General features: G+C 40.3%; 1 protein-coding gene across 1 annotated transcript in view; it reads right to left on the bottom strand.

Moving 5' to 3' along the window:
- The window catches only part of LOC140491993 (uncharacterized), a 118,806-nt gene that overhangs the window by 67,748 nt on the left and 37,802 nt on the right, over positions 1-13,256 (bottom strand). Inside the window, exon 6 of the mRNA XM_072590569.1 lies at positions 12,854-13,014. Within this exon, the coding sequence (XP_072446670.1) occupies positions 12,854-13,014 (161 nt within the window). The remainder of the gene's footprint in view (positions 1-12,853; positions 13,015-13,256) is intronic.

Below are 13,256 nucleotides of genomic sequence, written 5' to 3'. Positions count from 1 at the left end.
GTTGGTTTGGCCTAAGATACTAACAGAGGAACTCCTGTAGAGATATCCTGGATTTGAGATGATAAATCTTCAATAACCACAATCACCTTTCTTTTATTTAAGTACAAGTTCAATCAGGAGGAAGTTTTACATCTGAATTCCATTGACTCCAGTTTTGTCAAGATCCTTGATGCCACACGCTATTAAGTACAGCCTTGATTCTCCCTCAATACATATCTGGAATTCAGGCCTTTCACTCACGTTTGAACATAAGCTATAATGAACTGTGTGGCCCTTGTAGTACCCAACTGAACACCAGTGAACAGGTCATTGCTAAGCAAGTACTATTTAATAACATTATTTATGAAATTTTCCATCATTTTACAGATAATTGAAAGCAGTCTGATGGGGTAGTAATTGACAGGGTTGGATTTGTCCTCCTGGTTATGTACCTGGGCACTCCTCCACATTGTTGTACCAATTCCAATGCTGTAGTTCAACTAGTACAGTTTAGTTTAGGGCATGGCAAGTTCTGGAGCACACATTTTCTTGTCCATGTTTGACCTGATGCAGTGAGACCTCATGGGGTCAAGAATCAATGTTGAGGACTCCCACAGCAACCCGCTCCCAACTGTGTATCACTGTGTCGCCACCTCTGCTAGGTCTGTCCTGCCAATGGAAAAAAATACCAAGGGATGGCGATGGTGTTTTTTGGAATATTGTGTAAGGTATAATCCTGATTGTTGTTGTTTGACATGTGTGTGCATCAATTCTCCCAATATTGGCACTCATCCCAGATGTTGGTAGGTAGAAAGTTGCAGGTTTGACAGAATTGTATTTTCTACTTTTGTTCCCAATGCCTTTGTTGATGTTAGGTTGAATATCTAGTTTCATTCCTTTTTTGAGACTATCTAGCAGTTGATATAACTGAGTGCTTTGCGAGGCCATTTCAGAGCGCAGTTAGAGTCAACCACATTGTAGGCCAGACCAGGTCAGACAAGGAGATATCCTTCCTTATTCGGCATTAATAAAGTAGATGAGTTTTTATAACAAGCAACAAGGGCTTCAGGATCATCAGTAGACATTTAATTTTAGATATTTATTTTATTTAAATTTGAACCCAAGTCCCCAGGACATTACCTAGGTCCCTAGATCACTAGTCATCAACACTATCACTTTGCCAATGCCTCTCCTTGTAACTTTGTCTTTTCTCATTGTAGGTGAAAAATGTGTTCAGGAATGAAGAAGGGCTTATGCCCGACACGTCGATTCTCCTGCTCCTTGGATGCTGCCTGACCTGCTGCGCTTTTCCAGTAACACATTTTTCAGCTCTGATCTCCAGCATCTGCAGTCCTCATTTTCTCATTGTAGTGTTTGATAAAAATCATCTTGCACTTTTCTGTCTTGAATTTCATCTACCTATTTTTCTGACTGTTAAAAGTGAGCAGTAAAACTTGTGTGCCATTTGTAAATATGCAACCTGCGTAAATTACAGCTAAATAAATTACCATGTCACAGAACCTTGAAGTGAGGTTCAGCATCTTTTCTAATAGAAGCTCGTGATTCTAAACAATTTCCCTATTGAACTCTTGTGCCCATTCCATTTTATTAAGATGATTGAATGTAAATGAAATGAAACACATCTGTCAAAAATGACTTAGAACCTGTAACAACTGAACAGAGAGTTTTTACACATCAAGCCCTCTTGTCAAAAAGAAAATGTGACACCTCACTGAAGAGTTTCCATCACTAGTACCTGTTCAAAAGAATCAAATAGTTTTAAAAAGCACGCTATATTGATGGTATCACACTGATCTATATCAGCATGTTAATACCACGAATCATCACGGTGGTTTTGAATAGCACATTATACTGTGTGGTAAAGATGAAGTGCAAAGTATTTCTTTGTCACAGTTTTGACCCAGGACAGCATGTTATGTTGCACAGTAACATATTGACCTTAAACAGTATATTGTGTGGAAGAGTATCACATCAGTCCAGAACAATGGACTATCTGATTAATCTAGAACATTATGTTACAGTACAGGATATCCCAAGGAGTAGATTTAAAAGGTATAGATGGAGAACATACTTTAAGCAGCTGTTTTTAAAGAGAAAGCAAATCTAAAAATATAGTATTTATTTCAAAATGCCCTGCTGGTGAACAGTCAGCCAATATCGAGTCAGTGTTTTCAATTTTCCCTTTCTGTCCATAATTATTAAAATTTTAACCCTATAATTCTATAAATTCTTTCCATGGCTTCATTCAGTGGAAGTAGCATTCCTAACGTTTTCTTTCTGTTCCAGAAGTTCAAAATAACTGTACCATGTTTTAACATTTTCTTTTCCTGAAATAAATACTTAGATTTATACCTACCATGCCCTTAACATGCCTGGTTCAATTCATCCATATTACCAAAGTCCTCTATGCTTTCCTCCTCTTGGTCACTGTAACCTCCTCCAGCACTACATCCCTCTAAGATATGTTTACTCTTCTATTGCCAATGATTCATGTGTTCTTGCTTTCAATGACTTAATCAATGGTAGTCATATATTCAGATACATAGTCTATAAACTCCAGAAATTCTTCCCTAAACCTCCTTCTCCTCATTTAAGATGCTCCCTCAAATAATATTCTCTCATGTGCCCTACCTTTAAAGAATAAGTAGACTGGGGAAAAAGTCTGGGCTACCTGATGATAAAAGAGATAGAAATTAAAATGAAGCAAAAGTGTGCTTCCGACAGCTGTGAGTTGAATCATACTCCAGGCATGGCGAAAAGAGAAGGTTCCAAGGGGAAGTGATAAAGAAAATATGAGAAGCAAATGGAGAATATGAACAAAAAACATTGGTAGCAAAACATAAAAAGGAAACTCAAAATCTTCTTTGACAAATAATAGAAGTAGGAGTTGAGCTAAGACAACCAAAAAGGAGAATTGTATGCACAAACAGAGGAAATAGCTGAGGTATAAAATGAATATTTTCCATCTGTCTTTAACAATGATGAAGATGCTAACCAGGTGTATATGAAAGAGGAGGTACTCAATACTCTAGGAGGATTTAAAGTTGCTAAGACAAAGGTATTGGACTAGCTGCCTGGCCTTGATAAAGTATCTTGCATGCAGAATTAGTGCCAGAAGTGAGATTGGAAATTGTGAAGCTACTGCCATAATTTTCCAGTCTTCCTTATATTCACAGATGATGACAGAAGAGCACTGAACTGCAGTCATACCCTTGATCAGAAAAGGGTGCAAAGATAAGCCCAGCAAATACAGGCCAGTCTGTTCATGTTCATTGGTGGGGAAACTTCCAGTAGTAATAATTCAGAACAAAATAAATAGTCACGTGGACAAATGCAGAATAATTAAGCAAAGCCAGCATAGATTTTCAAAGGCAAAAACATGTTCAAATAACTTACTAGAATTTGATTAAAATGATGAGTTAATGTATTATACATGGGCTTCCAAAATTTAGATGGTACAGTGCCATACAACAGACTTGTAAATAAACTTATAACTCATGGAATTAAAGTTTCAGTAGCAATATGATAGGAAATTGACTGAGTGACAGGAAACAGAGGGTAGTGGTTAATGGATTTGTTTGGCGAGGAGTAGGATTCGCATGGTGCTCGCTGGGTCACTGTTGAGGCACTTGTTTTATAACTTTAACCTTAACCTTGGTGTGCAAGGCATCATTTCAAAATTTGTGAATGATATGAAATTTAGAAGCACAATGAACAGTAAGAAGACAATAATGTAGACCTTCAAAAGAACATGGACAATTTGGCAGAATGGGCAATTTTGTGGCAGATGAAGTTTAAGTGGAGAAATTCATTTTGGTAGAAAGTACATGGAGAGACAATAAGGAGTGGAACTCTCAAGGGGTATAAAAGCAAATGAACTTGGGTGCATATGTACATAAATCAATGAAGATAGCAGAATAAGATGAAGGAAAAGAGGCTTTATTAATGTCACCATTGCCTCAAGCAACCATAAGGTTGCTCTTTTGTCAGAGAAAGATGATTGGTGGTGATTAAATCTGAAGGTCACCATGCCTCAGGTTAAGGACAAGGTTGAGAAGGTGGAACCCATCACAGTGGTCTTAGCTGGTGTGGGAACTCAACCCTTGTTGTTGGTATCACTCTGCATTGAAAACTAGCTTATCCATCCCACTCAGGATTTATTAATTGGGGAATTGTGTAAAGATCAGAGTTATGTTGAACTTGTAAAATATACTAGTTCAGTTGCAGGTGGAGTATTTCATCCAATCCTGAATTCCACATTTTCGGAAAGATATGGAGGTGGTTGAACTTCTTCATCCTTGGAAAGTTATAAAAATAGGTTGGAGAAATTGAGACTGTATTCCTTGATGAAAAGAAGTCTGAGAGAGTAATTCATAGAGGTATTTAGAATCATTCAATCATTTTTGGACAAAGGGGAGAAATTGTAGCAACTTGTAAAATGAGCGAGGTTGTGATTAGCGAACGAACTAAAAAATTGACATGATGAGAAATCCTTTCACGCATTGAGTGATTAAGGACTGGAGTGTAATACCTGAGCCTGTGATAGAGCCAGTTCAACTTATGCATTCTAAAGCAGATTTAGTGGGGATTACAGACAGGGTAAAGTGGAGAAGGCACTAAGTGAGATGATCATTTAAAGAAATGGTATAGGCACGATGAGCCAAATAGCCTCCTTCCTAATTCTAATAATTTTGTAATTTTGCAGCTTGTAGACAAACCTATCCCTGTGGAGCACCTTAGGGATGTTTACTATGTTATACACACTATATAAATGAAAAAGTGGAATTTAGCTTAATTGGTTAGATGGCTAGAGTTTGGTAGAAAAGCTTGGTTTTAACCCCCATACTGGCTCTTCCAGCTCATGGAGGGCTGCATCATTGCTTTGCCTATGTTTAATGTGACATTGTGTTCTTCAAACTATGTAACCAGTAGATTTCTCTAATGGCAAGGGAATAGGAGTTTGCATAGTCCAATGGGTATGGAACAAAAGCAGAATTGTTGGAGAATCTCAGCAAGTCTGGCAGCTTCTGTGAAGAGAAAGAAGTGTCTCTGTGTTGAGTCCAGTGGCCCTTCTTCAGAACCACTCTTCAAAACAGAAGCCCCAATGGGTATGGTTCCTGCCTCTGAGTCAGGTCAAGTTCCTGTCTAGGATTTCATGGAAAGGAATTTGCATCTATAACATGACCAAATGGGTTGAACATCAACTTATAAATCTTTCCAATATACGCTAAAGGTAATGGCAAACATTTTGGATCATTCACATGATGAAAAGATTATAGGTACCTCTATGATCACCATCTTGATTTCCAGGTTATCACACACACATGTAAAAATGCATATTGCCATCATCTGCAAAAAATCAGAATGGTGTGTTGCCTTCATGGTGCCAGGATCAAGGATGTCTCAGGGAGGGTGCAGAATATTCTCAAAGGGGAGAGGGACCAGCAGGAGGTCATTGTCCACATTGGAACTAATGACATAGGAAGGGAAAAGGATGACATTCTGAAGGGAGAATATAGAAGGTTAGTCAGGAATTTCAAAAGGACATCCTTGAGGGTAGTAATATCTGGATTACTACTGGTGTGACAAGCTAGTGAGGATAGGAATAGAAAGATAGTGCAGATAAATACGTGGCTTAAAAGCTGGTGCATGGGAGAAGGATTCACATTTTTGGATCTTTGGAATCTCTTTTGGGGTAGAAATGACTTGTACAAGAAGGACGGATTGCACCTGAGTTGGAAGGGGACTAATATACTGGCAGGGAGATTTGCAAGAGCTCGGGAGGATTTAAAGAGGGGGGTGGGACGCAGGGAGATAGTGAGGCAAGAGATCAATCTGAGACTGGTACAGTTGAGAAAAGAAGCGAGTCAGTCAGGGCAGGCAGGAACAAAGCAAAGAACAAGGTAGGACTGATAAATTAAACTGCATTTATTTCAATGCAAGAGGCCTAACAGGGAAGGCAGATGAACTCAGGGCCTGGTTAGGAACATGGAACTGGGATATCATAGCAATTACAGAAACATGGCTCAGGGATGGACTGGCAGCTTGATGTTCCAGGATACAAATGCTATAGGAAGGATAGAAAGGGAGGTAATTGAGGAGGGGGAGTGGCGTCTTTGATAAGGGATAGCGTTACAGCTGTACTGGGGAGGATATTCCCAGAAATACATCCAGGGAAGTTTTTTGGGTGGAACTGAGCAGCAAGAATGGGATGATCATCTTATTATAGATTCCCTAATAGTCAGTGGGAAATTGAGAAAAAGTTTCAGTTATCTATAAGAATAACAGGGTGGTTATGGTAGGGGAGTTTAACTTTCCAAACATAGACTGGGACTGCCGTAGTGTTAAGGTTTAGATGGAGAGGAATTTGTTCAGTGTGACCAAGAAGATTTTCTGTGTCAGTTTGTGGATGTACTGACTACAGAAGGTGCAATACTTGACTTACTCTTGGGAAATAAGGCAGGGCAGGTGACTGAAGTGTCAGTGAAGTGGGGCGGGGGGGGGCACTTTGGGCCAGCGCCCATAATTCCATTAGTTTTAAAATTGTGATGGAAAAAGATAGACCAAATCTAACAGTTAAGTTCTAAAATGGAGGAAGGCCAGTTTTGACGGCAATAGGCAAGAACTTTTAAAAGCTGATTGGGGACAGATGTTCACAGGTAAGGAGGTGGCTGGAAAATGGGAAGCCTTCAGAAATGAGATAACGAGAATCCAGAGACAGTATATTCCTGTTTGTCAGGTAGAGACAGGATAAATCAAGTGAATCTTTAGAAGTGTATAAAGGTAGTAGGAGTTTACTTCAGGACAGCAAAAAGGGGACATGAGATAACTTTGGCAAATAGGGTTAAGGAGAATCCAAAGGTTTTTACAAATACATTAAGGACAAAAAGGTATCTAGGGTGCGAATAAGGCCCCTCAAAGATCAGCAAGGCAGCCTTAGTGTGGAGCCGCAGGAGATGGGGAGATACCAAACAAGTAGTTTGCATCAGTGTTTACTGAGGAGAAGGACAGGGACGATATAGAATGTGAGGAAATAGATGGTGATATCTTGAAAAATTCCCATATTACAGAGGAGGAAGTGCTGGATGTCATGAAATGCATAAAGGTGGATAAATCCCACGACCTAATCAGGTGTACCCTAGAACTCTGTGGGAAGCTAGAGAAATGATTGCTGGGCCCCTTGCTGAGATATTTGTCTCATTGATAGTCACAGGTGAGGTGTTAGAAGACTGGAGGTTGGCTAACGAGGTACCATTATAGAAGAAAGGTGGTAAGGACAATCCAGGAACTATAGACCAGTGAGCCTGACTTCAGTTGTGGGCAAGTTGTTGGAGAGAATCATGAGAGAAGGATTTACATGCATTTGGAAAGGCAAGGTCTGATTAGGGATAGTCAACGTGGCTTTGTGCTGGAAAATCATATCTCACGAATTTGATTGAAGAAGTAACAAAGACGATTGATGAGGGTAGAGTGGTAGAAGTGATCTATGATAGGAAAGTGAAGAAGGCGTTTGGTATACTTTCCTTTGTTGGTCAGAGTGTTGAGTACAGGAGTTGGGAGGTCATGTTGCGGCTGTACAGGACATTGGCTAGGCAACTGTTGGAATATTGTGTGCAGTTCTGGTCTCCTTCCTATCGGAAAGATGTTGTGAAACTTGAAAGAGTTCAGAAAAGATTTACAAGGATGTTGCCAGAGTTGGAGGATTTGAGCTACAGGGAGAGGCTGAACAGGCTGGGGCTGTTTTCCCTGGAGAGCCGGAGGCTGAGGGGTGACCTTATAGAGGTTTACAAAATTATGAGGGGCGTGGATACAGTAAATCGACAAAGTCTTTTCCCTGGGGTTGGTGGGGGGGGGGGAGGTGTCCAGAATTAGAGGGCATGGGTTTAGGGTGAGAGGAGAAAGATATAAAAGAGACCTAAGCGGGAATCTCTTCACACAGAGGGTGGTACTGGTATAGAATGAGTTGCCAGAGGAAGTGGTGGAGGCTGGCACAATTGCAACATTTAAGAGGCATTTGGATGTGTTTATAAATAGTAAGGGTTTGGAGGGATATGGGCAGGGTGCTGGCAGGTGGGACTAGATTGGGTTGGGAAATCTGTTCTACATGGATGGGTTGGACCGAAGGGTCTGTTTCCATGCTGTACATCTCTATGACTCTATGATTTCAGTAAGGCGTTCAACAAAGTTCCCCATGGGAGACTGGTTAGGAAGGTTAGATCACATGGAATACAGGGAGAGCTAGCCATTTGGATACAGAACTGTCTCAAAGAAGACAGAGTGTGGTGGCAGAGGGTTGCTTTTCAGACTGGAGGCCTGTGACCAGTGGAGTGCCACAAGGATTGGTGCTGGGTCTTCTACTTTTCATCATTTATATAAATGATTTGGATTTGAGCATAACAGGTATAGTTAGTACGTTTGCAGGTGATACCAAAATTGGAGGGGTAATGCACAGCGAAGAAGGTTACCTCAGATTACAACAGGATCTTGATCAGATGGGCCAATGGGCTGAGGAATGGCAGATGGAGTTTAATCTAGGTAAATGCGAGGTGCTGCATTTTGGGAAAACAAATCTTAGCAGGACTTATACACTTCTTGTTAAGGTCCTAGGGAGTGTTGCTAAACAAAGAGACCTTGGAGTACAGGTTCATAGCTTCTTGAAAGTGGAGTTGCAGGTAGATAGGATAGTGAAGAAGCATTTGGTATGCTTTCCTTTATTGGTCAGAGCATTGAGTACAAGAGTTGGGAGGTCATGTTGCGGCTGTACAGTATGTTGGTTAGGCCATTAGTAACATTTCATGCAATTCTGGTCTCCTTCCTATCGGAAAGATGTTGTGAAACTTGAAAGGGTTCAGAAAAGATTTACAAGGATGTTGCCAGGGTTGGAAGATTTGAGCTATAGGGAGAAGCTGAATAGGCTGGGGCTGTTTTCCCTGGAGCATCAAAGGCTGAGGGGTGTCCTCATAGAGGTTTATAAAATCATGAAGAGTGTGGATAAGATAAATAGACAAAGTCTTTTCCCCGGGATTGGGGAGTCAAGAACTAAAGGGCGTAGATTTAGGGTGAGAGGGGAAAGACACAAAAAAGGGACCTTAGGGGCAACTTTTTCACGCAGAGGGTGGTGCATGTTTGGAATGAGCTGCCAGAGGAAGTGGTGGAGGCTAGTACAAATGCAACATCTAAAAGGCATATGAATAGGAAGGGTTTGGGCTGGGTGCTGGCAGGTGGGACTAGATTGGGTTGGGATATCTGTTCGACATGGATGAGTGGACCGAAGGGTCTGTTTCCATGCTGTACATCTTTATAACTCTATGGCTCTAAATCAGGAAGTCAGTTACATCAATTGACTGGTTAACTGGTGTGGATTAGATTGGTCCCACCAGCATGGGGTTTGTTCCCTGGTCTCACTGGGAAGGATTCAGGGATGCTACGCACAGTGCCAAAAGACTTCCGCAGAGCAGTTTTTGACTTACCACACAAACAGACATGAACCAAATCATACAAAAACAAACAGGCTCAATGATGAGAGAAAACCTTTCTATTCTTACTGTCTTAATCACAGCTCAGAGTTTGTCTCCTGGGCTCAAAATTTAAAAAATGCAAGCTTTCATAAAATAATGAAAATTATAACAGAGCATGAAACCTTTGAGTAATCGGAACTCTCTCCTGTAGCTCCACTTGACTTCATACCTTTTTAAGTTCCTTTTTTTCAAATACTTGTTCTTTTTAGCCTTAGTTTTTATTCCAGTCCACCACTCCATATTCAGCTGTGACGACAGAATCAAAAACTTTCTAACCCACGGTGTAAAAACTTTTCTGCTCCTTTTCCTCTTAGTGCCACCCCTGTCACTCACCATTGGAAAGAGTTCATTTTTAACTATTTTTCCCTGGTAAAGTCCCTTTGTTTCACTCATTCCTCTGTTGCTGCTCCTTGCTCAACATTGTTCTTTTTCCCAACTTTGTTTGCTTGTCTCTCTGCCCCATTACTCAAGCCCTAAAAGCCCCCTTTGTCTTCTCCCCACCTTCTTTATCTTCTGACCCAGTCTCCTGATGCCCAATCATCCACCTTTGCCCAAGTTCACATCCTCAACTCGATTTCCCCTTTCTCTGCCTTTTTGCGGGGTGGGTAGGTGTCAAAGGATTTCTTGGGTCGGAATGACATCACCATGAGCCAGCCATTTCCCTGTAGTTACATGTTACAGAAGCAGAGATCATCCAGTGGACAGAAAATATAAAGCATGGAGGTCTCCCAGGATACAAGACATATCCATTCCATGAAGCACCCATCCAATCTAGGAGAATTAGCAACCCCAGTTTAGAGTCACAATGTATTTGCAGTTTGCGACAGCTGGCTCATGGATAGTACTGCATATGTTAAGAATATACTAGCTAAGTGTACAAAAAGTAGAAATTCAGCTCTAATTTCATGCAGCAGGATTGCCTTCTGGTATAATCTTCAGAAATTACATTTGGCTATGACTAGATTAGATTTGATTAAATTTTATTATCATGTGTACTAAGTACAAATATACAGGAGTACAATGAAAGGTGTACAGAGTTACCACTCTCCAGCTCCATCTTAGAATATGATAGTTAGAATTAAAAACAAGAACTGAAATTAAGGGAACAGAAAGAAAAGGAGAAGAAAGTGTCAGATCACTGCTGCTGCTGTCAGGAGTCTAGAGCTGGCCTCACCACTGCCACCTGTGACAGACCACCAATGTCGAAGGTACCATGCTACAGCACCATCACTTGCCGACACCATCTTGGAATCAATTGAAGTATCAGAATTCACAAGCTTCCTGAACAAATGCAAGAGTGTAGCCAGCGCTGACATAAGAGCTGCAGTCGATACCAATGTCACTGCCACTGTCACTACTTCAAGTCCTGCGCTGAGCTCACCAGCATTGAAGTTGCCACACTTCAGCACCGTCTCTCACTGCTGGGCCCATACTTGCTTCTGTCACTGATGCCACTGGTTCTGCTGCAGTCAAGCCCCCCAAGGGCAAAAGGTAAGAGAGAACAGTAGAGAGAAGAAAATTGGAAGGAAAGAAGAAAGAAAAAAATCACACAACACCAGGTTATAGTCCAACAGGTTTATTTGGAAGCACTAGCTTTCGGAGCACTGCTCCTTCATCAGGTGGTTGTCAGCAGTGCACCGAAAGCTAGTGCTTCCACATTAACCTGTTGGATTACAACCTGGTGTTGTGTGATTTTTGACTTTGTCCACCTCAGTCCAATACCGGCTACTCTACATCAAGAAAAAATTAAGTAGAGAAATGGACGGAAGAAAGCAATGGATGAGTGAACACTGCTACTTCATCACCGCCATCTTTGATGAAATGTGTTTACAATTCAGAGCAATACATTAGCTTCAAAGTGTTTTGAGATATCCCAATTAACTAAAAGGCATTCCGTAAACACAAACCATTTGATTCTCTAAGCACTGTTGAGGTAAATTGATGCTTTACTTCCCTCTAGTGGTTTTACACAGTCTATCACTGTGAACTGAAACCTGGAATTATTATTTTCCCACCAATAATTTTGTCATAAAGTAATGAGGCTGAAGTTGTGCTAGATTAGAAAAAAATGCCTTTGGATTATTAGACTATATGAATCACTTTCCCAAGCGTAATTATAACTTTGTTAAAAAGGCAGCCATCGTTAGTTTGTGCAGAATTGTGTCACAAAACAAACGAAGAACTTAGATAATTAACTTCTAAGTTAGATCCAATATTTGCAAGTTAAATAAAGAACAAGATATTGAAATGTGCAATATGGGAAGAAGGGAGAATGGGGGTGGAAGGGTAGGAGGGAAGAAAGGAGGGAGGAAAAAGGTCCTTTTTGTAATTTACAAATGAACATTAGTGATTTAAGCAGCTGATGGGCATCTCGGTGCTATAATATGAAGAAGAAAACAGCCTGAGAGTGAACAAAGTATTGAGTCTTGGTCAGTCTTTATCAGAAGTGGCTGAGTTCAATTTTAGCCATTGTTCCACAGGTCAGATCTTGAACTTAGGATGCTGTGGATTTATCTAACCAGGGACTTTATAGGATAGAAAAAGTAAAAAAAAACCTACTTCCCTTGGAAAGTAAAATGGGGAAGGGAGTGGTGTCAGGGAAGTCCTCAAAAGGTGGGAAATAATCTTAAACTCATAGCCAGGCTAGGTAGGAGTGGAATTGAAAGAGATCTTTGCATACAAAAAACCATGGATACTTAAATAGCCACCCGAGAAAATGCTGTGGGTGAATTGACATTTTCCAGTTTGAGTGATGGATTTTTGTTCATTTCAAAATATCAAGAGGTATGAACAAATGTGGGTAAATAGGTTTGAGATACAGCATAACCATGAAGGGCAGAAGAGTTCTGAGGTTGAAAGGCCTATATTCCTATTCCTAGGTTCCTATTTACCAGAAAGAAAACAAAAACAAAAGAATTGTGGATGCTGGAAATCAGAAACAAAAACAGAACTTGTGGTAAAAACTAAATGGTTCTGGCAGCATCTGTAGAGAGAAAACAGATTTAATGTTATGGTTCCGGTGGCCCTTCTTCAGCCATTTATGTTTTTCTTCCTATTTATCACTCCCACTTCTGTAGGTTTCATCAATGAAAGCGGTGAAAAAGTGTGACCAAGTCAGTTAGCGGCTAGCTGCACTGACTGCCATGCATCCCTTTCACCATCTGTCAGGGAAATCAATATAAGGTATTCCAAGGTGTTATGTAAAGAGTGTTTGGAGAACTCTCATATGTTTAAGTTCGAATCAAAAGGTTGACAACACAGCTGAACATCAATACCTAGGCATACATCACATTATTTCAAAAATATTAATTTTACCAAATATACATAATTCTTACTTTTTTTGCAATTAAAGGTGGTGATCTTTTCTTCTCTGAAGTCAACAGAGCATTAGAAGATGACCTGATGTTCATCTTTTCACTAACTGTTCGCAGGTTGTCTTTGTAGACTGAATCTACATCGATATCAAGTGAATCGATCTCTGTGATCTGCAGTCCTTCTAGAATGAAATATGCCAGTGGTAGCTAGAAATTATAATTATTTGCTTATAAGACAAATAAAGAGCATATAGCAATTAGCACGCATGTTTGAGTCAGCTAATGGTTACAAATGTGGCCTGAGTGTCAAAACAAATTCCTCTGAAGTAAATCATTATTTACTTCCTTTGATTCCTCTCACTTTCAGTCACAATGACGATTAATCATTGTAGCACCACAAGAAAATCTTTAAAGATTTAAGGAG

The sequence above is a fragment of the Chiloscyllium punctatum genome, chromosome 20 (assembly GCF_047496795.1).
Source record: "Chiloscyllium punctatum isolate Juve2018m chromosome 20, sChiPun1.3, whole genome shotgun sequence".
NCBI classification, from domain to species: Eukaryota; Metazoa; Chordata; class Chondrichthyes; order Orectolobiformes; family Hemiscylliidae; genus Chiloscyllium; species Chiloscyllium punctatum.
The sequence above is the reverse complement of the archived record's forward strand: the minus strand, read 5'-3'. Positions and strand labels throughout refer to the sequence as shown.